The 24,839-nt window shown below is 50.2% G+C and overlaps 10 protein-coding genes across 10 annotated transcripts; 5 read left to right on the forward strand and 5 right to left on the reverse strand.

Annotated features, from left to right (window-relative positions):
* Positions 1-207: 207 nt before the first annotated feature.
* Positions 208-1,290, reverse strand: BJY04DRAFT_217086 (oxidase ustYa family protein; the record flags this gene model as incomplete). The annotated part of the gene is made up of 3 exons (XM_073715939.1): positions 208-618; positions 691-959; positions 1,011-1,290. The coding sequence occupies 3 exons, from the start codon at positions 1,288-1,290 to the stop codon at positions 208-210; spliced, it is 960 nt and encodes a 319-aa protein (XP_073572404.1).
* Positions 1,291-1,814: 524 nt separating this feature from the next.
* On the forward strand, positions 1,815-2,165 carry BJY04DRAFT_217087 (uncharacterized protein; the record flags this gene model as incomplete). Its single annotated transcript, XM_073715940.1, has 1 exon — positions 1,815-2,165. The coding sequence occupies one exon, from the start codon at positions 1,815-1,817 to the stop codon at positions 2,163-2,165; it is 351 nt and encodes a 116-aa protein (XP_073572405.1).
* Positions 2,166-3,293: 1,128 nt separating this feature from the next.
* On the forward strand, positions 3,294-4,982 carry BJY04DRAFT_37370 (TLC domain-containing protein). Its single transcript, XM_073720233.1, has 3 exons — positions 3,294-3,499; positions 3,565-4,296; positions 4,348-4,982. The coding sequence occupies exons 1-3, from the start codon at positions 3,377-3,379 to the stop codon at positions 4,816-4,818; spliced, it is 1,326 nt and encodes a 441-aa protein (XP_073572406.1). The 5' UTR covers positions 3,294-3,376; the 3' UTR covers positions 4,819-4,982.
* A 428-nt stretch (positions 4,983-5,410) lies between these two features.
* Positions 5,411-5,728, reverse strand: BJY04DRAFT_217089 (uncharacterized protein; the record flags this gene model as incomplete). The annotated part of the gene is made up of 2 exons (XM_073715941.1): positions 5,411-5,522; positions 5,592-5,728. 2 exons carry the CDS (start codon positions 5,726-5,728, stop codon positions 5,411-5,413), a joined length of 249 nt encoding a protein of 82 aa, XP_073572407.1.
* A 454-nt stretch (positions 5,729-6,182) lies between these two features.
* BJY04DRAFT_186473 (uncharacterized protein) lies at positions 6,183-7,590 on the forward strand. Its single transcript, XM_073710909.1, has 3 exons — positions 6,183-6,582; positions 6,644-7,313; positions 7,372-7,590. The coding sequence occupies exons 1-3, from the start codon at positions 6,353-6,355 to the stop codon at positions 7,414-7,416; spliced, it is 945 nt and encodes a 314-aa protein (XP_073572408.1). The 5' UTR covers positions 6,183-6,352; the 3' UTR covers positions 7,417-7,590.
* A 411-nt stretch (positions 7,591-8,001) lies between these two features.
* Positions 8,002-9,452, forward strand: BJY04DRAFT_217091 (chitin deacetylase CDA6; the record flags this gene model as incomplete). Its single annotated transcript, XM_073715942.1, has 2 exons — positions 8,002-8,224; positions 8,275-9,452. The coding sequence occupies 2 exons, from the start codon at positions 8,002-8,004 to the stop codon at positions 9,450-9,452; spliced, it is 1,401 nt and encodes a 466-aa protein (XP_073572409.1).
* A 575-nt stretch (positions 9,453-10,027) lies between these two features.
* BJY04DRAFT_217092 (uncharacterized protein) lies at positions 10,028-11,904 on the reverse strand (the record flags this gene model as incomplete). Its single annotated transcript, XM_073715943.1, has 2 exons — positions 10,028-11,550; positions 11,646-11,904. The coding sequence occupies 2 exons, from the start codon at positions 11,902-11,904 to the stop codon at positions 10,028-10,030; spliced, it is 1,782 nt and encodes a 593-aa protein (XP_073572410.1).
* Positions 11,905-11,976: 72 nt separating this feature from the next.
* Positions 11,977-15,608, reverse strand: BJY04DRAFT_186476 (tethering complex subunit PEP5). Its single transcript, XM_073710910.1, has 9 exons — positions 15,409-15,608; positions 15,281-15,349; positions 14,928-15,224; positions 14,242-14,871; positions 13,960-14,193; positions 13,572-13,907; positions 13,014-13,517; positions 12,563-12,961; positions 11,977-12,508 (listed from the first exon to the last, which is right to left on the reverse strand). Exons 1-9 carry the CDS (start codon positions 15,421-15,423, stop codon positions 12,131-12,133), a joined length of 2,862 nt encoding a protein of 953 aa, XP_073572411.1. The 5' UTR covers positions 15,424-15,608; the 3' UTR covers positions 11,977-12,130.
* On the reverse strand, positions 15,228-17,185 carry BJY04DRAFT_37384 (uncharacterized protein). The gene is made up of 2 exons (XM_073720234.1): positions 15,409-17,185; positions 15,228-15,349 (listed from the first exon to the last, which is right to left on the reverse strand). The coding sequence occupies exon 1, from the start codon at positions 17,083-17,085 to the stop codon at positions 15,811-15,813; it is 1,275 nt and encodes a 424-aa protein (XP_073572412.1). The 5' UTR covers positions 17,086-17,185; the 3' UTR covers positions 15,228-15,349; positions 15,409-15,810.
* A 1,823-nt stretch (positions 17,186-19,008) lies between these two features.
* Positions 19,009-24,510, forward strand: BJY04DRAFT_217095 (uncharacterized protein; the record flags this gene model as incomplete). The annotated part of the gene is made up of 2 exons (XM_073715944.1): positions 19,009-23,282; positions 23,370-24,510. The coding sequence occupies 2 exons, from the start codon at positions 19,009-19,011 to the stop codon at positions 24,508-24,510; spliced, it is 5,415 nt and encodes a 1,804-aa protein (XP_073572413.1).
* Positions 24,511-24,839: the final 329 nt, after the last annotated feature.

Here is a 24,839-nt window from a genome sequence, read left to right on the forward strand (position 1 = left end):
ACATATTCGACCACTATATCGTTTCTCTTATGTTTAACACACCACACCATATCCGTTTACTGTGAGAGGAGGACTACCGGTAGTGGAGCGGAGAGGCCACCACGACAACCGGCAGAGATACTTCAGGAGAAGTCTTATGACAGTGCCCGTGAGTCACAAGCAGCCTTCACCAGTCACTTTTTGCGATCACTAGATTTTATACTAAATCTAGCCACCATTTTTAGGGTGGCCTTCCTGTAAATGATGCTGTCCCAGCACCACGCCCAACTCCGTCTCCTGCTTCTTCCAAGGCGCTGGCCGAACATACGCATCCTTTGGCCGAACCATGCGATCGAACTTGTCCGGATCAACTGTGTTGGTCAGCTGGTAGTCAATCAAGGTATTGACGTCGCGGCATTTGCGGTTAATACTGAAATCTGGCCAGGGGGTTCGGCGACCCTCTACCCAGGCCAGGGTCAGAACCTCCGTGTTGGCATTACACTTGATATTTTGCAGCACGATGTCGAGGCAGTGGCCAATGTGGATCCACCACATCTTGTCTCTAGCGTCTGTCATTCCCACGTAACCTGGATACTCGGCGTAGGCGGCCCTGCGGAGGATGTTCAGGCAGTGAATTTGCTACAGATGTCTCTCGTTAGTACTTTGACGCTCGAGCCGAGAGGTGGGCATTGCAGAGAGGAGAAAATGTACATGCATAACGTCGAACTGGACCATGTACGCATCGTCACCCAGACCCCAGTATGCGTCCTCAAATCGAGCTACGGTGTCGGGATCCTTGCCTAGCTTGACAATTTCCTCGCGGGTAACAACGATCGTCAGGATTTTCTCATATTCCGCCCATTTCGCGTCGTTCTCGGGGCCGGGCTCTTCGCGAGCTATTGAAATCTCAGGTAACGGAAAGAGCGTGCCGTTTAACATTGTGTCATAGCTTGGGATCTCGATCGCATCGAGGATCGGTGCTGTATGAATGAGCCGGGGGCCTTCATCTAGGCTGGACTATATGAACTCACACCACCAGGAGACTGGTCTGAGAATGGCATTCTTCTCATAAGGCATGATACCAGTTCCCCTAGAGTTCATATAGACGGAAACAGTGATAACCAACATAGCAAGGTTTGCAGTCGTCAGGCATGTCCACCAGAAGGTTGAGAGAGCTGCCTTTTTTCCTGAGTTCCTCATAAGACAAGGTAAATCTCCTGGGTCTTTCTCATCGTCGCCTTCATCACCGTATGAGCTCTCATCTCTGAGCGTCTGGAATCTATAGTTCCGTTGAAAAAGCTGCCAGAACATTGAGAAAGGTCTTTCTTTCTCCGTGTTTTAAGATTGCATAAAGGAGAGCAAGGATACGCACAATGAATCGCTATCGATCAATTCTGAGTGTGCATGGGCTGGTTGACGGCGGTCAGTAAGGTAAGGTTCCTATCACTGATTGTCTCCGTTGCTCTCCCCCGACTCGCTGGCCGTGATATATCTTACGTATAGATCCTAGTCTGGTAGTGTAAAAGTGCCGTATGTGGCACTGCCTTCCCCTGGTAGTATTCTAATGTAACCGTGCAGTGATTAACACCACACTATCTGATAGATCTGTTGTACAAGTACGGTGCCTTACATATCAGGGCTAACAGAAACTCAGCTGAGCTCTTTATGTACATACATAGTGTCTATCATAAGTATCCGGTCCATGCAGGCCCTCTGGGTATAAACTCAGGCTGACCTGAAGCTATTGTTCTAGTACCTAATTCTACTTGCCAGCTCATTCCAATTTCTGGATCAGTATTACGTCTTGTACCCTCAACAATAAATACCCCAGAAAAATGCAGCTCTATTATGTCATTACTTTCCTCGGAGTTTCACGACTTACCGTGGGCTTTCCCATGCTCAACATCAAGAACAACATCACCATCGCCAACACCGCCAATGTCGACCAGTACAAAGTGCCGAACTCAACTTCCCCCTCGGCTATGACCCACGAGATGCATGCCTCTCACCCCAATACCTTGACATCAGTGATTCAAAAACGCGTCTTCTCTTATACACAGTACGGCACCGATTCTACCGACGAAATCGACGCAGATGGCCAAGAACTCCAAAAACGGGTCTTTGATTATTCTAATTACGGCACTCCATCTCCAATGGGGGAAACAGGCGGCCAAGATCTCGATTAGACTTTGGCTCTAGGACTGATGGTCACCGGGAGTCAGTTTTGAATTTACTATCAAGACTGCCACATGGGCTGTTTGACAATCGCACAGGGGCTAGGAAAAGCTATTATATGTTGGACTTGTGATATTCTCATACTTGTCAAGTAATCTGGCAGCTCTTGCAAAGCCTGTCGGGCTTAAGGCGACAATGCTATAAACTCTATATTACGTTAAAATATCCGCCTAAGCTGTCAGGTCTAAGTACAACCAGTAGTCCGGTCATGATTACACACACAGGGTAGACAATCGCTGTTCCTGGCATCAGATTCGTAGGGAATAGGGTTGGATGGTTGTAGTCTAGTAATTGCCGTGCCTACTCAACTAGAGTGTGCTCAAAGTGCACTGTGGCGGTGGCCCTCTGAAAGTCTGATTTACGCCAGGTTTAGTTCATCGAGTGCGCTGCAAGCTACGCGGAGGGCGAGCTAAGGCGGGAGATCTGAGACAGTGACAGGCGTGGAAGACGTCCGAGTTCGATACACCGGTGTCAGAGGAATTTGACTTGGAGTGTTCGCTTGTAAGCTCGTATAGCAAAACCAAGCGACTCACGCCGCACGGAGCTAGATGATTGGGACCATCCGGCGCTTACATATATCAAACAGGAGAAGCTTGCGATGTGAAGAATCATCGAGATGACGGACTCTTGAATTCCCCCGAGCTCCATTTCTCTCAGAGTTCCTCGAACCGGTTAGGTCGTGTGGCTGGATTCATCAAAGGAGAATAGCGTGGTTGATAGCTCCAACTGACGGCGATCTGGGCGCCAAAGAGCATGGTGAGTGGTTGGTAGTTGTGGGATGAAGTGGTGGGGACGGACTAAGATTTGGGGCCAACGTGATCCGGCGAGAAAAAAAAAAGAACCCCTGGATTTTGGGGCTTCTTCAGCTTGACATCAGCGGCACCATTGACTGTACCACGATTTTCTCTTCTTCTATCCCCTCCTTTCTTCTCTTCTCGTCCTCGGTACTTGGACACTTGACCTTTGACTTCTTGTTTGTATTTTATTCACCCTGATCGTCTTTAAATTACGACCTTTTCCCTCCCTCGTGGCCTACTCAAGTCCGGTTTCCCTCAGCTCCTAGCGTCGATACTCCGGAGTAAGCCACGTATTTGCTCAGAGGCGTCCAGCATCCATTTGCGGATAACCTTCTCATTCATACAACCTCACACAGTCGTCCATCATGGTTCGCACGCGCAAATCCAGCAACCTTGGGGCTGATATCCGGGGTGACACCAGCGCTCCGGCAATGTCGACCATGAACGAAGTCAGCCCGATCGACGCGGAGCCCCCTCAATGGGACAAGGTACGACTGTTATGTTGGACATCGATTGATAATACTCCTCTATTAGAAGCTCACGTGCGCGCCAGGTCGCTCAATCCTCCCCGGAGAAACCCTCGAGATCCCATTCAAAGCGCCGCAGAAGTCGGTCATTCGTCCGGCGTTTCAAAGACACGTGCCTGAAGCATACGTGGGTTATACCGCTGTTGATACTCGTTGTTCTTCTCGCAGCGTATGCCGTGAACCCAACCCCGTCGAACCCGTTGCATTATGCAATCTTCCTGTCCTATCCTCAACCGCCAAAGACACCTGGAGGTCCAATCATGTACGGAAAGGGCAAGAAGGACATTGCGTTTGTCTCGTTTTACATGGTTGTGCTCTCCTTCACACGAGAGTTTCTGATGCAGCGAATGATCCGTCCCCTCGCCGTATACTGTGGTATTCGTGGGAAAGGCAAAACAGCAAGATTCATGGAGCAGGTGTATACCGCCATTTACTTCGCCGTATTCGGTCCCTTCGGACTTTTTGTTATGAGCCGCACCGATATCTGGTACTTCAATACAACTGCCATGTTTGAAGGATTCCCTCATCGGGAGCACGAGGGCTACTTCAAAGCTTATTACTTGCTTCAGGCGAGTTACTGGGCCCAGCAAGCTATTGTCCTCCTGTTGCAGCTTGAGAAGCCCCGAAAGGACTTTAAAGAACTTGTGGGACATCACATCATCACCCTGGCTCTTATCGCGTTGAGCTACCGTTTTCATTTCACATACATCGGCTTGGCCGTTTACATCACCCATGATGTCTCCGATTTCTTCCTTGCGGTTTGTCTCACAAGCCCGATGGAGTTTCTAAACTAATTGATTCACTTTTAGACCTCAAAAACCCTAAACTATATCGACGCATACATTACAGCGCCTTATTTCGGATTCTTTGTGTTCATGTGGATCTATTGCCGCCATGTATTGAACCTCAAATTCCTCTGGGCCGTCCTTACCGAATTCCGGACTGTTGGGCCGTTTGAACTGAACTGGGAAACCCAGCAATACAAGTGCTGGATTAGTCAGTACATCACGTTCGCTCTACTTGCTAGCCTGCAGGCTGTGAACCTCTTCTGGCTCTTTTTGATTTTGCGCATCCTGAAGAACTACCTCTTTACCAATATTAAGAAGGACGAGCGAAGTGATGATGAGGATGAGGACGAGGATGAGCAACTTGAGCAAGCAGCGAACTCTGCGGCCATCTTAGCCACTGGTACCGAGCCGGCGTCTCTCACAGCGCGCTCTACCAATGCAGAGAAGAGAACACCGCAAGTGTTGATCAATGGCCAGCCGGTGAAGCGGTGATGCTGTGGAACAATAGACTATCAGGTCCCCCAGCCGACGCCCTGCGGTTTCCACTTGCGGATAGCCTGGCCCACATACGGCCCTTTACTCGTGCAACTGGGATAGAGAGAGTCGATATATTGCCGTCTCCCGGAGATGGTACTGGATGTTTTCTTGTTCAGAGCGTTTTGCATGTGCCGATGATTTTTGTCTGTGCACGCACTTTCTTCTTCCCTGTACCACCTTTGGTTTGTCTTGCGTCCCAGATGGCGCACTTGAATGGATATAGCGATGATTCATGAAGGAGCAATTATGGTGGGATGATCACCAGTTACTGTTTTAATACTAATGTTAATATCAAGCCTACGTCGAAAGCGATGGCCATTACTCAGTTTCTTCACTTGCTCGGTATCATTATGGGGGCCTCATACGTTACTCAGGTTTGCACTTCAGAGAATCCGAGGTTGCGGTATGTTCATGCGACACAAACACGGAGGCGACTTCGTCATTGAATATACATCTAGCCGCTACTTGATCTGCTCTTCTCTTTTTGTGGGCCCTAACCTGTCCCAGCCATATCTTGCGACCATGCCACGATTATGTTGTCCGCACCTCAGTGCTTATCTCCCTCGTGGCCGTGACCATCGTGGTGCTCGGCCTTCTTGGCTCCAGACTGCCAAAGCCAGTAGAAAGTGGGCACGGATACCCCGAGCGATATGATAGCCCTATAAGAACGTAAATGTATCAGCGTTTCATTCAGCAAGGGGCGGGGCTGACAGTCGGGTAAGGCGAACCATGGCAAGTCACTCTTCTTGTTCACGGCGTGGGCATCAGCGTAAGTGCGGCGACCACAAAACTGCGCGGGGGTTCGGCCGAGGGCACTTGCGCCTCTTGTACCTGTGCGGATGGTGGTTGGGCGTGCAAGGAGCATCGTGGGAGGTAGTATGATTTGAAAAATGCTGACCGACAGCTTCAGGATAGTAAGATGGGAAGTTGAAAAAGACTTGGCCTTGTCACGTTGGGATCAAGGAGAGAAGGAATCCCCGAGTCGGTGCTACTTCAGGGGGCAATGGATGTATTCCAGGTATGCGTGCTCTTAGTGACACAATGCGGGGAAATCCTTGGCTGGGGGTCACTTCGAGCTGGCGGGATCAGGAACAGATGCCCATACTGAGCTTGACGGTGCTACTAAGAAGAACTTTGCCCTTATGATGCTTGATATAACATATAGAATGTGGAAACAGTATTCATCTTGGAGTGTTTACCCCAGAACTATACACTAAACTGCTAAAGAGGTTTGTCTGGCACCCCAAAGAAGCTCTCATGTAGCCTCAGGCAGAACTCCACCCCAGCTGTTCACTCCACCCTCAACTCACATTCCAAACCCATCCTATTCCTCAGTCAACGCTCTCCTCTAGACTTCTACCTGACTCTACCCTACTCCCTCCTCAACCTTAAAGCCACACTTGATCTCACATTTAATCCCAAAGACTCAACTCACACGCCCTTCAACCCCTATCTCGTGCCCAGTTTCCCGAGCGGGGTGGTCTTCAAAATGGCAGATCGCCAGGCGGTTCAGCAAAACCTTAACGGTTTACTTTCCAAGCTCGACGATGCGGATCCAGATATGAGGTACATGTCGCTTAATGATCTCTACAATGTCCTCAACAATCCGAGTTCCTCTTACTTGACCAATGATCAGTTTGCCGCGTCCAAACTTGCGGAGGGGTTGTTGAAAGCTCTCGATGACCAGCACGGTGACGTCCAAAATCAAGCATTGAAATGGTGGGTTTTGCAATCGTTGGATCTCCCACTGTCCAAGACTGACATCTGCCTCGCTTCACAGTCTCGGCCCTCTAGTCGTCCGCTTGCCCCTCGAAAGCCTTCGGATATTACTTGAAAGGTTGTCGAACATTACGACTTCTCAGACTATCGACACATCCGTTCCGAACACAGCTCTAAGAGTCATCGTCACGGCTCTTCCGCGGCCTCAACCGAATCAGGCACCTAGTGCCGATGCTACAACCGCATACTCTGCCGTCTCTCAAGTTCTCATCCCTCGCCTGATCGGATCTAGTCCCTCTTCCTCGCAGCGCCGAGGCTCCGTCTCAAAAGGAATGCTAGAAAAAGACCCATCAAAGGGATTCAGTAGCGATGCTATTGATGTCGTGATTCAGGTAGCCTCCTGTTTCGGTACACTATTGAAGGAGGCGGAGTTGACAGCCTTGGAGAAGGCAGTAATGTCTATTATTGATAACGATACAGCTGGCACTGTAGTTACGAAGCGGGCCTTAGCTGCCATCTCCGCTTTAGTGCTTCACTTCTCGGATAGCCAATTTGCGACTTTCGTTTCTGAGCTCGTCGAGAGGTTCAGCTCGGCCCAGCTCAGCACTGTTCACCGGCGTCACTTAATCGCTGCTGTTGGAAGTTTAGCTAGAACCGTGCCAGCGAAGTTTGGGCCTCATCTTCCCACTTTAGCACCGCATATTTTCTCAGCTGTTGGCGAGGACGATCTGGTAAGCGAGGCTTTGTTACCTATGGATTAATTCAGGATTTCGCTGACATCAACAAAAGCCATCCCAAATCGAGTCATCACGGGCTGGGCGCGCCGTTGCTTAAGTCTTATTCACTCGACGCTACTCACTGATATCTTATCCGGTGCCGAACTGCAGGGAGGATTTTATCGATGTAGTTTGAATTCTTTAGCGAAACCGCCTCTACCTCCACTGGACGAAATTAATGATAGAATCAATTACGAAATGAACATCTACTGCACCACTGCTCAATAGACATTCAGACTACACGTCGACTTCAGCTCAGTACAGCGCTGGCTCGTCTCTCAAAGCGTATGCCATTGTAAGTTAGATGAGCCCATCAGAACTCCCAACAGCATGATGCGTCGTGCTAACGATCCATCCATTGCACCTTAGGTAGAAACCTTAGGTAGTTTTCGACTGCCGGACCTTCCAAAAGCAATAACTCTGCTATGGCTAAAGGCTCCTTCTGCAATTCGCCTCATGCCGCTCCTTCCTTGACAGCATGAGGTCTCTTCATACCTGGATAGGTACCTAGCCTCGAGCTCGTCTCTTCTTCAGGACTCTCTTCACCCTCTTCCGTCTACCCTGCCTCTCGGTTACACTTTACGACTTCATTTCATATCTCATATCATTTCTTTCAGATCCTTTATCAGGCCGCAGACACAAAATGCATGTACGTTATCTTCTGGTCGCTTCTAGCCTATACCTCGTGAGCAGTGTCTTCGGACGACACATCATCAACCTTCCAGCGGATTACAAGACGGTTCAGGTCATCTCCGAGCTTCAGGGCCCTGAGTCCAACCAAAACATTCTCGAGCGTGATCTTGGCGGCGCAAGATGTGGCGCGGGCTATGGTCGTTGCTCCAACGGCAATTGCTGCTCTACTGCAGGTACGTGCTCCCGGGCTGGCAAGCAGAGTCATGGGGCTAATCTTGGTCAGGGTACTGTGGAAATACAACCGCTCACTGTCGGTCTCCGGATTGTCAAATCGACTATGGTCACTGCGATGCACACGCCACGCCCGGAGGCCCGTCGACCGAAGCGATTCCTCGACCCAAAATCGGCAAAGCCCCCTACGGTCCGACGGCCATCCGCTCCTGCACTACCCCAGGAGTCGTTGCTTTGACATACGATGACGGGCCCAACCAATACACCCATGACCTTCTCGATCTTCTGGATAGATATGGTGCCAAGGTTACCTTCTTCGTCACGGGCAACAACAACGGCAAAGGTCAGATCGATAGCCCAGATGTCCCATGGGCTCCCCTGATTGAGCGAATGGTGTTCAGCGGACATCAGGTCGCAAGTCACACCTGGTCTCATCAAGATCTCAACAAGATATCTCAAGTTCAACGCCGAACTCAGCTTTTGTGGAATGAAGTCGCTCTTCGGAATATCCTCGGCTATTTCCCTACCTACATGCGTCCACCCTACTCCAGCTGCACCACGGATACCGGCTGCTTGAACGACATGGGCGATCTCGGATATCACGTCGTTCTTTATGATATTGACACCGAGGACTACAGCCACGACAGTCCACACCGGATTCAGGGTTCCAAGGATATCTTCGATGAAAACCTAGCTCGCGGAAAAGCTACCCATAAATCCTGGCTTGTCATTGCCCACGATGTGCACGAGCAGACTGTTCATAACCTCACAGAACACATGTTGAACAGGCTCATGGCCGATGGATATCGTGCTGTGACAGTCGGTGAATGTCTGGGGGATCCTCAGAAGAACTGGTATCGCCGAGATGATCATGTCAAAACTCCGGGAACACCCAAGCCGCAACCACCGTCGGAAAATATCTCGGCTGACGGAAAGTGCGGGGGCACAGTGTCTTGCGTTGGCTCCATCTTTGGCTTGTGCTGCAGTGGAAAGGGCTTCTGTGGGAACTCGACCGACTTTTGCGGCGCTGGATGCCAGGCAAATGCCGGCTATTGCGAGACCGACTTTGATGGCAGTCAACACGCCGGGCCAGAGATTGTGGCTTCGGATCCACTGCGCGATAGCATCGCAGCGAACAGAAAATTCTTCAAGTCCGCTGCAAGCTCAACGTTTCAGCTCACTTATTTGATGCTTGTTTCTGTCTCCTTTCTGGCCTTGGCACTGCTATGAGACGTCCACAATGGCTTTGACTTTCTTCTCTACGTTCTGATCCGCCAGCACTGTGGTTGAGGCTTTGTGTGTAGATTATGGGTCGTTATGAATGGCATTGGTTGGTTTTCATTGTGGACGAGTGTTTGCTGTCTTCAAAATTATGAGTTATGGATTAGACCTTCATTACTGTCGTTAGTTCTTAGGAGCTGAACAGACAGGTAGAAAAGGAGACTGTTTACTGTCAGTTCATCGACTGCTTCTATTGAAGGCATACAGCAGCAATAGAAGATGAGTAATGGCAGTAGCTCAAGACCTGTACCTAGGTAGTCGCATAACAACAGATCAGAAACCCATCCCTTCGACGCCATCGCCCATTCCGCATAACTCATCAATCATTTCAACCACAAAAGCATGGCAATCCACTGTGCAAGCCCAGCATCATCATGTAAGAAATATACAGCAAAGCAAGATGGTATCAACAGCCGCGACGCTCAAAAAAGTGGGGGCATTGCACCATTTCGTCCCGAAAGCATTATGCGCAAAGAAACGGAATCAGATCCCCAAACCTCTTTTTGAACAGGAGGCTCATGATATCACCGCTTAATGATTTTTAGTAATGGCGCAATCCTCGCCCTCTTACTCAGCCCAACCCTGAGGGGTACTTTGCTTGTCGAGGAGATAGGACTATGTTTTCCCGATCCCTTGTTCGAAGGCGTTTCGGGTGCGGTGGGCTTCTGGGGTGTTTCGGGAAGTTCGCAGGGTGCAGGCTTGGTGGGTGAAATTTGTTGTTGGGTTTGATTTGGGGCGTCGGGGGTTTGGGTGCGAGTGGTGGTTGTGGTGGGTTTATTGTCGAGGACTATCGAGAAGCCGGATTCAGGGTGGGTATCACTGTTTTGAATGGTGTGTGCCTCGTTAAGTATTAGCTCTTGTGCATCTACTTGTTCGTCTGCCGGAGCTGGTAGTGCGGGCGCTTCCTGCTCTACTCGCTCGGATGTCTTCTTTCGCTTTCGGCCGCGCTTCTTAGGGCCTAGTGGTTGGTCTGTCGGTACGTCGAGGTGTAGCTCAGCAGTGTTGGTGGTTTTCTTATCTCCGTCGGGCTTATGAATAGGTCTCTCGTCTATCCAAATCACATCATCTTCAACGTCTGGCTCGACAGTCTTGGTGAGAGTGATTGAGGTTGTTTTGCTGCGTTTCAGTTTCTTTTTCTTTGAATCTTTGCTGGATATAGGAGGTGGTGGCAGATTTTGTTCTGCGAGATCTTCCTTCCATTTGTCCTCTGGAGTTTCGTCAATGGTTACCACAGGAGCATCAGGTACACCTGCAGTAACCGGCTGCAGTATCTCCTGAGACTTTTCGATTATAGGCGCCGAGACTTCAGATAGTTCAACTAAACCATGAGACGTGGTTTCTTCCAGCATAACTTTTGCAACCTTTGGAGGTCTGCCCGGCTTTCGTTTCTCAAGCTTGTTCGGTGGGGTTTCGAGGTATTGAGGGGAAAGTTCGTCGTCTTCGTCGTTTGCGGGGACGGCCTTCTTCTTTTTACGTCCTCTCTTCTCAACCCTCGGGATATCAGTAACGACGGGCAATGAGAGTTCATCGACGCTACCCGGTGTCGGCGGAGCAGCATTCGCGGCCAGATTATCACTCTTAGCCCTGAATATTTTAGGCGAGATAACAGACGAGAACGGTTCTGTATCATGCGGGGACGAAACAGCTCCCTGCATAGAACTGCATCGGCGAAGATCAGGGTTTTGCATAAATTCTGCTGGAACTGTGATTGTGCCGCTGGAATCTTTGAGGAAGTCTGCCCGATTTAGCAGACCTGACGGTGTGTGAGAAGATGAGTCGAATACGTTATATGAAGACACTGATTGCGACCAGTCCGTACTAGGGTGTGGCACATGGAGTTCGGAAGGGTGATGGGGATTGATGAGTTGCGGGGGGTTCATTGGAAGTGCGTGATCATTATATGTTTCTTCTTGCGCGGGTATCTCGTAGTTGGTATTTTGTACTAGCTCTGGTTCGTCTAATGGAGCGGGTTCGCGAGCGTACTGTTCCTGGCGGTCATCGTCGAATAGCCGTTCTTGTGCAAGACCGATCTCTGTCCTTATAGTGCCTATAAAGTAACATATTACATTAGTAATCATAGTGATCAAGAGCCCTCGCAGAAGACCAGAAGGTGCGCCAAGGTGAGGTATCAGTGCTCCATACCCATCGATCCCACCCTACCCGTTGCGGGTATCCAGCGATCTTCTCGGCGCTGTTGAGATGAAGTCAACATCGTGTGCGGCGCATCCTGTGACTGGAGAAATTGATCGAAATTGACCCCGAAGTGTGAGTCGTCCAAGACGATCTTTCCATGATGCTCTGTATGGTTTGTCACGGGGACGCGGTTCGTTTGCTCTGGGAGAAGCTCTCCGAGGGGTTCATCCTCGTCGTCAGAGTCTTGGATCACGCGATCAGCGGCCATTTGTTTTATTTCGAATTATGGGGGCCTGGTGTATTGTGAAATCAGTTGATGGGGGAACCCCGAGATGTTCTTGTCCTCCAACGCGTCTCTTTACATCGGCTTTCAGGAAAATGACGCGGAATCACGTGGTGATAAGGTAAAGTCCTATCTGGTTGCCCCAAGAATCAGGCACAACAAATCAAAGGTTTATACACGCAGCGCAAAAACATCAAGTCGTGGGTATTTCCTATTCCATGGTAGTTTGGGGTCGCATCACGCCCCTCCCGAAGAATTCACTAATCACACCATACCGGTCCTTTGACCGTTGAAGCTCCGCCTTGAAAAGATCATGCTGGTCTGCCGACCCAACCTGCCTCCGCCGAATTGCTTTGATGGTGGAATGTTCCGGGGCGCAGGCGGGGCATTCGGCATCTTCGCCGACTGTATTGAGACAGCGTTGGTGGAATGAGTGTTTGCAGAGAAAATGGACCGTAGGGAGGTCGAGAGGTCTATTGCAGGATGTACACCGACGCGCCTGGAATACGACGGGCTTGGAACCAAGCTCTTCGAGTTCCTGCATCTTGGTCTCGGTTTCGGCGCTATAGCTTGATATCAGGCGACGATTCTGGAAGGCTAAGTCAGCTCAAGGACACGTGAACAGGCATTTAGGTGGGCTTACAGAAGATATCTCCTTGCGCTCTCGCTCAATATTATCGCTAAGATACTTCTTGACCCTTCCCATGGTGACGACGGCATTGTTGCTGAGCGCCTGGATCACTTGGAGTGGAGACATGAGGCCGTCCTCGGAAATGCGCTTTAATACTGCATCAAGCTCGTCTCCAGCCTCTTCAAGAATCCTAGGGCTAGAGGCAAAATAGGTCAACGCGTCTACGTAGAGTTGGGGCTCCTCAGGGCCGTATTTCTTCAGTGCCCTAATAGCTCCCTGTGTATCTTTAGCGGCGGTAAACGATCGAAAGATATCGGATCGAAGACCAGCTTGCTCCCGTACCAGAGTAGACCCCTCCTGGAACTCGGATAAATCTGAAAGAAGAAGGACGCTTGAGGTGGAAATTGGGATCTAAGTGTGTTGTTAGCCTTGCTATTGAGAGCCAATCAAGAGTTGTACTTCCATCTTTTCCCTCAATCAGTGTTTTGGCTTTACTCTGCCACTTATTTTTCTCGGTGCTGTCTTTTTGTCGGCCTGCTGCGTTCAAGTACATTTCGAAAAGTGTCGTGTACAAATCCACCTTGTCCTGCTTCTTAAAGCTCTCTTTGCTGATGAGGGCCTCCAGGAAAGTAATGAACTCTTGTGGGTGGCCAACAAATGCTGAGAAAGCTGTACGAGGCCTTGGAATTTGGTAATCTGGTACACGCTCCTCCTTGTCCTCTAAAATCGGCTGAATCTCCACGGGTTCTGCCCTTGCACTGGCGCCGCTGTTCAGCAGGGGCAAGGGTAAGAAAGCCGCCAAACTCTGTAACGGATTGTTGTGGTGGGCCTGTGGCTCGCGAGGGGGTTCAACTTGTTGCGTCCGTGGTTCGTATTCTCCTTTGTAGTATGCAATAAAAAGCTCTGTCGTGGTCAAAGGGCAATTTGAAAGCAATACACGGGCATATTTCATCAGGTTGGTGTAAGCCTTGCCACAGTCAGTATCTTGCAGATTATTTCAGAGTTGGTTGCAGTATCTTACTAGTTCGGGTTCCAGTCGCCAGATATACTCGAGCGCTTCTGCATACTTTTTTGAATCCTCAATCAGAATATCCACCACCATATCGTTCTCGCCGTACTTCGTAGCCAGGTAAGCAGCTTGCTCATAATAACCACCCTGTCGGCACATAGCAATGGCAGTTTCCAAGTCAAACTTGAGCTCGCCGGGCGCCTTGATGAAAGCGTCGAGTTTCTTGGTATCTTTCAGCTTTGCGTAACAATTCAGGAGTAACGTGGTGTGGTCGACTGAAGCCCGGTCGTGATCATGCAATTCTTCCAGGTACTCTATGAGATTATGTATCCGTTGTGTATCGAGGTACTAGTAATCATTCAGTAAAATCTTACACTGTTTGGCCATCGGTGCTGCTAACCTTTCTGATCACTTGCGACGGTTCGGTATTATCGATCGCCCTAAGGTACTGCTGCATCGCGGTGTCGAAGTCCCCTCTCTGGTATAAAAAATCTCCATATTTGCGATATATGGCGTTCTGCTGATAGATATCAACGCCGGTTTTCTGGGCAAGATTAATGGCCAAAATATAGAGGTTGCGCTGGTATAGAATCTCGAGTTTCTGCTGGAGAGTCTTCTCTCGGTACCGATAGACCTACATGTCATTAGCGATTTCTCGGTCGGCTCGGTCACCTCGGCATACCTTGCCATCTGTTGTAAGAAGAAACAAGTTTCCCCATTCTTTGAAGATCTGTCTTACAGGCGAGACGAGTGTTTCCGAATGAGCGATGAACTTCAGGTCGGTATCCAGGAGGGTGAATGTAGCTGTGCTGAATATCTCGTCTTTCCCAACGCTAAAGGTCTGCAAAGCACCTGCCCCTGGAGTGGCCCCTCTTGGAGGGCATACCAGTGTAACGTAGTCCCTAAAAATGTTGATAGAACTCTTGGGGCTCTCGAAAGCGTAGCTTTGTCCCCGTCCGTGAGGTCCGTAGGTATAGACCGCATCCTCTCTTGCAACTAGAACATCACCACTCACTTTGTCCATAACCATGCAACCAACACCACACCCTGTATCTTCTAAGACTCGTGCTGGTTGCCCTTGTCCCCGACCAGAGATCACCTGCGCCAAAATCCGGTTCGTGGTTGAAATGTAGAGCGTAGATATTGCTCCACTTTGTACCTCAAGTCCGGTGACAGGCTCCTCCGATTCAAAAACGATACGCTGTCGTGCACCTCGGTCATGTATCAGATCACCGCGGATTATAGCCACAGAACCATTGCCGAATCCGATTGCTACTTGAGACAGGTCACCGAGCGCTGCAAATCCGGACACCTATATAAGAAAGCCTCAAGTCAGTTCCCGCCTGCCATGTTCTAGGTTTGACTCACAGGAAATAGCCTTCTCGCATTTTGTACGGATGTCGTTGATAAACAATGAGGAGTCCCTGTTCTTTTTTCGGGTTTATCCAGAGCCCAGACCTTAAGTAGCGGATCTTTCAATAAATCTTCCGAGATTGTCACAAGAAGCGATGTCCCTTCGATCTGCTTTATGTGTGTAATTGACCCATTATCCGAAGCTTTGAACGATTGGACGACCTTGAATGCGGAAGAAACGGTGTGAACAAACCCGTCGGTCGTCCCGAGAAAGAGGTTGGCTGCTCCGGAGCAAAGAGAGGAGGTCTCAGACTATAGTATTGTTAAGTCCGCCCAGTACAACAGGTTTGAGGAAAACTTGGCCATACTGTGAAGAGGGGTGAGCTGTCTTCAGGAAGCCTGACCGGGGAAACATCGAAGAAGTTGAATGCTTTCCACTGTGCAACAATTATTTAGTAAGCCACATATCGCTCATATAGAAGGGAGGTTCTCGTACTGAAGTCAGAGCCATTTTGACGTGGCTCACGCCATAGATGGTGAGGAATTACGAAGGCGAGTCTTGAGCAGGCGGCGGCTTTGCGGAGGTGGTTAGGTATCGCGAAGCTCCGCCGCGCCAAGAACAAGCTCCGGCTCGAGGGCCAGACGTCATGCTTGGAATCGAGGACAACGATTAATTAAGGAGGTATTGTAAATCACATTATCGTGGTGTTTTATTTACAGGGAAATTCATGGTCAACTATGTCGCATACGCACGTCAGATCAGTCCTAAACTCCATCCCGAAAAAGAAAAAGTCGCTATGCTATCATGCAATCCGACAACAAAAGCGTTTATCGCTAGGAACGCCATGGACGAGTCGCCGGGGATCTGTAGAATACCTAATGACCCCGAGGCCCAGTCTCAGTGAGCCGTATCTGTAGAATAAGGCTGAGGGGCCTTATTACTCTTGCAGAGAGTAATATCCATATTAATGTCATAGCTTTGCTGCAACCAGCTACCAGCTTCTGCAATCGCCTGGCTCAGATTGAAGCTTTCCGCACCCTGCCCTTCCTGCGCTGTGGGTGGTGTTGCGCCTGTAAGGGTCATTGGGAACGCACTTTGCGGTGATCCAGAAGTTGAGTTCTGGACGTTCGCGGGTTCTTGTTGCATGAAGACCTCCGTGTGATCTCCTCCAGTTATTGAATGATCCGAAGGTATCTCAGATGGTGATGACAGCGCAAAACTAGTCGTTTTTCGTTTCTTAGTCTTTGATTCGGCTTTTCCAGATGGCAACGAGGCGTGAGCCTTCTTATCGGTACTGAACGTAAAAGGGGTGACAGCATCGATCATGTACTGCGTACTGATCATTTGCGCTGCTGCTGTCCGGGGGGCGCTAGGCCATCCAGTGATGTCTCTCTCCGGGGTGTTCATTTTATGAAATGGTGTGATATTCACTGCGTTTGGCGACTGATAATGGGAATCCTGGGATGCCCGTCGTTTCCTTGCTGACACTACTGGGCTGGATTCCGGGCTCCTGAGATCATTTTGGAATGACCTTTGCGCCATCATGACAGCTGCTTGGGTAGAAAATTGATGTTCCGCGTTCTGGTCATCGGTACGGTTTGACGTGGCCTTAGATATTGCGATTGAATACAAAGATGTTAGATTATCAGGGGCCGGTGGATTTCCGGGTGCCGGTTGAGCTGAAGGTAGGATGTTTTCACTAGTGGTGGCACTCTTTAGTTTGCTATTCAGCTCTCTGTCTAAGTCAGCTGCTGATGGGTTCTCGATGGTATTAGAGGCGTTTGTCAAGGTCGGCGAGTTATTCGTGATCTGCGGGTTTTTCAACCCCGCCTGAGCATCTTCATCATCCTGGTCGAGGGGTGCATCTTTAAAGGGGTCCTCTGGCATATTTGATGGAATCCCATCCGTGCTATGAGCACCCACTGCACGACGAGCATCCTCGCAAGTTGCATCATGGTTCTGGTCCTCTTTTCTCACGTTCGACTTCGCAATCTGCTTCAAACGGTACTCGAATTTCGGTAGCTGAGATGAAGACGACAGCACTTGAACTGAACCAACCCGGATTGACTGTGAGCTATCTTTCTGCTGCCTTAGATTAGGAGTATGACGCCCTTTGTTGCAAGCTGAAGGATTTTGGCCTGCTGGAAGTTTGTTGTTCGAACCAGAGAGCATCGACTGCTTTGATCGGTGACTTTCTGGCGTTCTAATCGGCCCACAGACCGATGCATGGGGTCTGTCTGTTGATTGGACACTCGTCAAATCTCTACTTAGATAGCGGGACGAAATGCCGGTTGTGGGAGAGGTTGGAGGATCAATGTTCTGGAATCGGGTCGAGACCTTGTCTTTTTTTAGCCACCTTACGTCTGTTGGTTTATTGTGTGAGAAGCGGGGAGATTGGGCGTCAAATATGGCGGTTCCCAGTCTTGTAGCCCGGTTTGCCAGATCAACTTCACGCACGTCTTCGCGAGATCTGTCTGGGCGAGGCGATTCTCGCGAAGTGGCCGATGTTCTTGAGCGAGAATGTACCGGCGGGCTCTGATAATACCGACGTTTGAGGGATTCAGTTTCTGGTATCACAGGTCGCGCGGTGTTGACATGGCCAAACGTGATTTCGCTGACCTTCTTTCTGTTCTTCTTCCAAGGGTTGATCCAGCCTTGGTCGAACGGACCTCGGAGTGACGCCGAGAGAATGAAAAGAGAGGTGCCTTCGAGGTAGGCCTTCCCTAGCTTCTCAATTCTCTTGCGCTGTGCCGAGCGCTGAGTTTGGTCCAGCTCATCGTCCGAACCAGCTAGCCAATCGCCGTCCGTATCATAAGCTGGTGGTGAACATGTTGCTAGGGAGGGGGAGGGGACCCGTCGACGTTGTGGCATCTGTAGGAGGTGGGGTCATGAAGGGACGTCGGTGTTAACAGTGCTGCTGTTGCAGGTCACTGTAGTCGGGCTGGGGAGGGAGGACGAATGAGTTGTTGATCAGGGCGGTACTCATATCTTCTGCGCCGATTTGCCTCGTATTTGTTAGCCGGTACCGATCCAGTCTATGATCGAGCTATTTTCTCCGATGGTTTCTGAGCAAGTGCTGGCCAGAGTTCGCGAGAGCAAAACCACTTTACGCGTCCCAAGACCCCAGCAGCGTGTTCCGCCCTTGCCATTGGCTGATTTTCGGATCATGTGATATGAAACCTAAACAATACTAAGTAGTAGACTACCTTGGACCTCCAGTCCACTGCTCCTGGTAAACTGAGTGTGTGGCCCAGAATACGTTCTTTTATAGTCGACTATTGTATCCACGTCAGTCTTCACTGGTCAACTTTATCAGCACAGGGAAAAGGCGAGATTCGTAGGTCTCCAGAGACAGCCATTATATATAACGAGTCTACTACAGCGCACCGTCTGAACACCACCGGAACAGGAGGACTTTTTGAACTTTCAGTATAGTGTAGATTCTACATAATATTCTACAAGAGCTTTGGGCTACTACTCTAACTGGAGAAGCACAAAGGTATATAGTGTCTCATATCTACCTTGCGAGGGTCCTGCGTCGAATTGGTATGGGTCATATGGGTTCAAGGCTCAAGCCCCTTGCATCAGGGGATCGTGAGCATAAGTTCCGACTTGTAGCTGTGTGACCCAAGGGCAAGCAAGCTCCTTAAGTCTCCCTTACCTGGTATCACTGACTCGAAGAAATTAAGTTGTGGCGATGGGCACGAAGATCAAGCTAGAGGGAAGCCAAGGAGGGCAAAACAAGCGGTGGATGACAGCTTAAGCGCAGACTTGTACCACGGAAGCGTTGGGGGTTGCCCCGAGCACCCGATCCAGGATTCAATGCTGGCCGCCATCATAACAACTTCAAGATCAAACAAGACATCCATCTTATTATCACAATAATGCCCTGATCATCTAGTCTTAGGACTTACCTATCCCCTGTTATTGCTGTTGCTGCTTCTATTACTAAATCTATTTGTTTATTGCTGTGACCTTCATCCCTTGGTGCAGCTGCTCTATGTTTTCCCTGCATTCATTAATTTCCGCAGTGAATACAGCCACGCGCTGAGCTGGTTTCAGCACTGGTGACAAATTGCCTCAAATTCTCAGACAATGAGTAACCTGCCATGGCTGGACAGCCTTTCAGACGACTGGGTGTCGTTGCCAGCGTCGCCCACCAGCCCTGCAGCTACTTCCACTCGGACACCTCTCAGTCTTTCTCGCCGCTCTAGTCTACAGAACACCCCTAGCCGCATTCCTGTCCCCGCACGTCGCTCTATTGAGCCCTCTCCATCCCCAGGCCTGAAGAAAAAAGTTACGCGACCGTGTCATTCCATTAGACGAGAGCCCCCCACCCCGAAAACCCCGCGCACGCCAAAGACGCCCTCCAAGGTCAGGTCGCCTGTACCAGACAAGACCAAGACAAGCCCACGGTCGAACCCACCTTCCGGGAGGAAGAAGCAGCCCTCAATGGATGGGAGATCGCCCTTGCGATCTGTTTCGAACGCGTCCAGCCAGCCCGGACAACAAAGCACGGTACAAATCAGACCAAAGAAGGAGACTAGTCAACAAGGAACTCCCGAATGGCGGAAAAGGCTGGTGAATGGCGAGATACCAGGCGGCGACCAACGCGACCTGTTTGCGCCCATTGGCTTGGAAAGTGTCTTCAAACCACCTTCACCGAGTTCGCCACTCGCAGACAGCACGCCAATCCCCCGAATGAAACAGCCGGACGATGCATGGAACTTTAGTATGAGCTCGGCGGTTGAACATAAAGGGAAGTCTCCAGGGAGAATGTCGAGGGGTAGCCGTGAGAGTGACCGCGGGATATCGGCGAAATTGGTTTCTCGGCAGGGTTCGCGAACCGAACAACAGCACCGCAAACAAACAACGGGACCGCGAATTGAACGATCCGAGATAGAGGAACAGCCAGATTACTTATTACCACACGCGACTGGGGAGAACGGCGACTCTTCGGACAATGCCCAGATGCGATCGGCCAGCGGCTTAGAAGACCTTCGAAACGAGGATATCACACCCATCACGTTCTCGCGCACAAACACGGTTGACGGCAATGGCACCACAGAGATCATCAAATCCGCACTGAAACAGGTCACAAATAAGCTTGAGAGACTCCACCTGGCGCCAGAAGACCGTCCGATGTCTCGGGCGAGTGACAGTGTCCTTCATGGCCAGCCAAGTGACGTTGTGGATGATGGTGCTATTGAAGAGGATGACCTCCTCGACGTTACCAGCCACTCACTTCCTCAAGATCTCTCAATGGGAACCTTGGACTATCGGGGACGAAGTGCCTTTGCCAGCCTACAAGGGGACCCTTATGTGGATGAACGCTCCTTCCACAAAAATAGACTCTCTCCCGCGGACTTCCCTTCCCACCGCCTATCACCGTTTATACGTCCAAGTTCGCGAATTCGCAGCTCTCCGCCCTTCTACCAAAAAAGCAATGCGCGGACTGACCCCCCCACACTACCACGGCCCTCGTCCGCTCACGTCGGGGCCCCGATAAATAAGGGTGACGCTATGATCTCATCTGGAAGCCCCTTGAAGCTTTTTGCGAACCATGACACATTCACTAATAACAAACTTCTTCGACGAATGAGCCAATTCGAGGAGACTCTTGGAGAGGAGTCGGACGAGGATGAGCCAGTTTCTCCGTCGGAGGAGGCCCGTCGGAAAGGGGAAAATCGAAGTCTCTTAAGCGCCAAATTCGATAGCTGGGGTGAGCGTTCCAGCCGAAGACATGACCATACAAGGTCTTTGGATAGTCAGACACCTCACATCAATCGCTTTGGAGAGGGCCAGCTCGATAACTTCGACTTTTCTGATGCTAGCCCTTATGATACCAACTTCCTTCAGACTGATTCTCCGGAGCCCAATCTTGCGCCGCCGGGTTATTTGCTATCCGCGGAAAAGGGGTTTCCAAACGGCCATGCATATAGACGGACCAGTGGTGGATCTGAGGCGTTTAACAACGTTTTATTGGGGCAGAGCCCTGACGGGAGCTACGAAACAGGCACGGTAGAGAGGCGAGATGCCAAACCGAAGTTCAATCCAGGGCCCAGCAGTCCCATAAAAGATCCCACGCCGAAGAGGCGGAGGACAGTCATGAAGTTCCCTGGCTCTTTGCTGGGTGATTCAGCTGTTGAGGATAGTGGGGCCACTGATGATTTATCTTTGCTTCAACGAAGCCTGATGCAACATGGCTTGAAGTATGATGCCAACGAGGAAATCCCGTTGTCTGCTTCTGCGCCTCGACCCAGGACTCCCACACCTCATCAAACAGGGTCATTCGAAAGGAAGCAGTCGTCCCCAAGCAGGCGGGCACAGCCACTTGAACCCAGTGACAACGAATATACAAGTTCACCTCTTATCGAGAATGTGCCCGGCGTGGTTGGACGACCGTCGAAGGAAGGAGCTCGAAAAGGGTCTATCACGACGCAAGACTTTCTGAATGAAGCGACTAAAGTCATGAATCTTATACGATCGAAAGGCACAGTCAAGAGCGGCTTATCTCGGGTAGATGAAACGGATACTGAGGAGGATGACGGTGAAGAGATTTACGAAGAAGAGTCAACCCTCGAGGAGTTTTCGCGTCCACCAAGCAGAGAAGGCGTCGATTTGCGCAAGTTGCGTGAGCCCCAGGTGCCAAACCAACGAGTTTTAAGTCATCTGAAGAAGTTTCAGGAACAAGATGAAGTGGAATTCGGCGTTACCGGCTCCGTGACATCTCTACACCTTGGAGGCAATAATAGTGATCTTCAATCGGAGCAGCGGAAGCGTAAGCTTCCTGGGCCTCCCTCAACCCAGGAAGATGATTTATACGACTTCTTGCGGCTCAACACTGCCACATCAGCCAAAAGTCTTAGTAGTCGCTCGTTCCCTACCGGCTCTTCCCAGGGATCTCATGCGAAAGGCGTGTTGTCTTCGGACATCGTGGCTCATCTCATCCCTGAGCAGGTTAATGGACTCACTTACGATCGTCTGAAGCACCAGTGGGTTAAGGAAGGTCAGAGAAAACATCGCGCCAGTCAAGAAGGTAAAGACGGGGATGACGATCCATTCCAAGACATTCCCGATCTCAGCGTCGATGAGTTGGAGGAGATGACGAGGACTCAGAGTCCTACCTCACCGCAGAAATCAAGAAGCTCATCACAAGCCGACAAATCAGATTCTCAGAGCCCAAAGAGAGATGAAGCTGGTGGCAAAGAGCCTGGCCCCGTGTCCGAAACCGTACCTGGGGCGCCTTCAGACAATCTCAGTTCTATCCAATCTGGTAATGGCCAGTCAACGTCAAGTCACCCTACGTCCGGTACACGGGAAACCTCTTGGGGGACGGACGTCCCAAAAAGCACGACGTCTTCTACCGATGTCGAGCACGAGATTGAGCTGCACGAAGGTCGCTTGTCCAAACCCCCTCATCACCAGAAGGACCCAAACAACCGTGCTCGGGTAGTAACCATAAGCTTCTCGTCTCCACTTGTCTCTCAGATCGAGTACAGCGACGATGACAGCCCATCAAAGCTCCGCAAGATTGCCATCACATCACAAGCACAGGCTGCGGCTTTGGAGCGGTCTGCGACCAAATCTTTTCACTACGAGCAGGCATTCAAACGGCGCTCTATTTCCAAAATTGACGAACGCAGCGAAGGAACAGTTGAGAGCACAGCTGAAAGTCAGAGCTTAATTCAAAAATCCGCGGACTCCCTTGATCGTGTCTCGACCGAGGGCAACATAGACGAATCCCTCGTTTACCTGCAGGACCATGGATTGGATACAAACTACAGCTTCCACCTTAGCCCGCTTCCTGATTTTACTGTAGATCAGATTGATCAGCCATTGCACCTGGACGTAAGCTACGTTGCTCAACGCACACATCCGACATCATTGCGTCAGGCTCATGGGACATTTGCTTTGGCAACAGAAGATCTGGTCAAACACATCACAGAGGCTGAACCCTACGAGCCATTCTGGGAGCACCTACGTCGCCTGAAATTGCGCGACAAAGGTCTGGTTACCCTTCATAAACTCAGCGAGTTTTGCCCTCGCCTGGAAGAATTGGACGTATCTGAGAATGATATCGGCCAGCTCAGTGGGGTTCCGTCAACACTGAGGAGCTTGACGATCCTACATAATCGTCTTTCTAACCTTACTGCGTGGGGCCATTTGGGCAACCTGCAGTATCTTGATATCTCAGGAAATGAACTGGAAAACCTCGACGCAGTCAGTGGGCTTATTCATCTCAGAGAATTGAAAGCAGATAATAACAATATCCGGAACATCGAAGGGGTCTTCGGATTGAATGGGCTTCTGAGTTTGAAGCTGGGCGGAAACTGCTTGGAGTCGCTTGACTTCGAAGCAGCAGAACTGTCAGTGCTCGAATCCCCCCCCTTTTCTTTTTTTCTTTTTTCAGAAAAAAACCCCCCCGAGTACATGTCGCTGACCATCACAAACAGCACTCGCTTGACTGAACTGGACCTGAGCAATAATGGGTTGGTTTCTGTTCAGCATCTCGAGAATCTGACATTCCTGTCTCAACTTGACCTTAGCTTCAACCAGCTCCGGGAGACTCCATTTTCCTCCCCATTGATCTTGCTGCGGGCTCTAAAGCTTTCGAACAATCTTCTAAGCTATCTTGATGCTGGCCTCTTTCCTTCACTCACCCTCCTCTACGCGGACCAGAACTGTTTGCAGACCATTGTAGGTCTCGATCAGGCCCGAGACCTGGAAATATTATCTGCACGAGACCAAGATATTCCCCCTGACCACAATGGCGGATACTTGGACCTGGATCTGAGCGCAGTCAAGGATATTAGAAAGGTGTTCCTGTCATCAAATAAGCTCTCACCACAAACTCTCTCGCCTACTACACCTCTTCTGAGCTTGCAACTCCTCGATATTGCATCGTGCCGCCTAGAAGCCCTTCCGGCAGACTTCGCTGTGAAGTTTCCCAACGTCAAAGTCCTCAACCTTAACTTCAATTCTCTGCTGGGTGTCAACGAGCTGCTCGGTATGAACTGTCTCTCACGATTAGCCGTTGCCGGCAACTTGATCTCACGACTGAGAAAAGTCTGTCAAGTTCTTAGTCGAATCGGCAGGACGAGCAAGTCGAACGTTTGCTCGCTCCAAAAAGTTGACATCAGGGGGAACCCTCTGACTGTCCGATTCTATCCGCCCCCTATTACTGGGAACGGAAAACAGCATGTACCCCAACTAATGCCGAGCGAACGAAAGGGCCCTAGAAACCATAGTGGTAACCTGGATATGCTTCTGATGGCACATCTTGAGCGTGATGGCCAAATGCTCCATGTGGATGGCGAAAATGAGGCTGAAAAATACTCTGACATCAACGACCCTTACACACTTCCACCGGCTGATCTGATGCTAGATCAGAAACATTTAGCCAATCTGGATCAGGGAACACGACTGAAGCGTAGAGTCTTCGAGCTTATGCTGTATGCCGGGACAGGGGGCGCAATCAAGCATCTTGATGGGCTGGAATTGCGTCCAGCACTCGAGCCAGGCTCGGATATGAACCAGGCCTGGGCTAAGCTCGAACAACTCGGCGTCCTCAAAAAGAAGGCGATCACTGGCTGATCTTTGCCCCCTGTTCCTTTTTCACGCCGTACAATATCTTTTCATTCTTGACCCGCTTGATCTAATCAGTCGAGTGCATACCCGGCCTGTTTGTTTTCCTATTGTTTTTACTTTAATTCTGGTGCTGTTTTGAACCATGTTTGTCGTTTTTGTGGTGGCTCGGGTTATCGGTACAGCGTTGCGTTACTCTTAGCGGATTACATTCATCATACCTAGGAGTTTGGGATCTATATCTCTGAGTATGTGAGTCTTTCGTGTTGTTCTTTGTTGAGTGGCGTCGCCCGGGATCTTGGGTGCATGGATGGGTACATAGCGAGTCGGGGTTTACT

The sequence above is a fragment of the Aspergillus karnatakaensis genome, assembly GCF_047715665.1.
Source record: "Aspergillus karnatakaensis strain CBS 102800 unplaced genomic scaffold BJY04scaffold_18, whole genome shotgun sequence".
Classification (NCBI taxonomy): Eukaryota; Fungi; Ascomycota; class Eurotiomycetes; order Eurotiales; family Aspergillaceae; genus Aspergillus; species Aspergillus karnatakaensis.

What these genes read in the sequence shown, in the direction of transcription:
- BJY04DRAFT_37370 (XM_073720233.1), top strand. Translation starts at nt 3,377, where the DNA reads ATGGTTCGCACGCGCAAATCCAGCAACCTTGGGGCTGATATCCGGGGT. An exon ending in AGCCCCCTCAATGGGACAAG is followed by an intron (nt 3,500 to 3,564) that starts GTACGACTGTTA and finishes CGTGCGCGCCAG; the next exon opens with GTCGCTCAATCCTCCCCGGA. An exon ending in TCTCCGATTTCTTCCTTGCG is followed by an intron (nt 4,297 to 4,347) that starts GTTTGTCTCACA and finishes ATTCACTTTTAG; the next exon opens with ACCTCAAAAACCCTAAACTA.
- BJY04DRAFT_186473 (XM_073710909.1), top strand. Translation starts at nt 6,353, where the DNA reads ATGGCAGATCGCCAGGCGGTTCAGCAAAACCTTAACGGTTTACTTTCC. An exon ending in CAAAATCAAGCATTGAAATG is followed by an intron (nt 6,583 to 6,643) that starts GTGGGTTTTGCA and finishes CTCGCTTCACAG; the next exon opens with TCTCGGCCCTCTAGTCGTCC. An exon ending in CTGTTGGCGAGGACGATCTG is followed by an intron (nt 7,314 to 7,371) that starts GTAAGCGAGGCT and finishes CATCAACAAAAG; the next exon opens with CCATCCCAAATCGAGTCATC.
- BJY04DRAFT_186476 (XM_073710910.1), bottom strand. An exon ending in ACAGCTCACCCCTCTTCACA is followed by an intron (nt 15,225 to 15,280) that starts GTATGGCCAAGT and finishes ACAATACTATAG; the next exon opens with TCTGAGACCTCCTCTCTTTG. An exon ending in AGCGCAAGGAGATATCTTCT is followed by an intron (nt 12,509 to 12,562) that starts GTAAGCCCACCT and finishes TTAGCCTTCCAG; the next exon opens with AATCGTCGCCTGATATCAAG.
- BJY04DRAFT_37384 (XM_073720234.1), bottom strand. Translation starts at nt 17,085, where the DNA reads ATGCTCTCTGGTTCGAACAACAAACTTCCAGCAGGCCAAAATCCTTCA.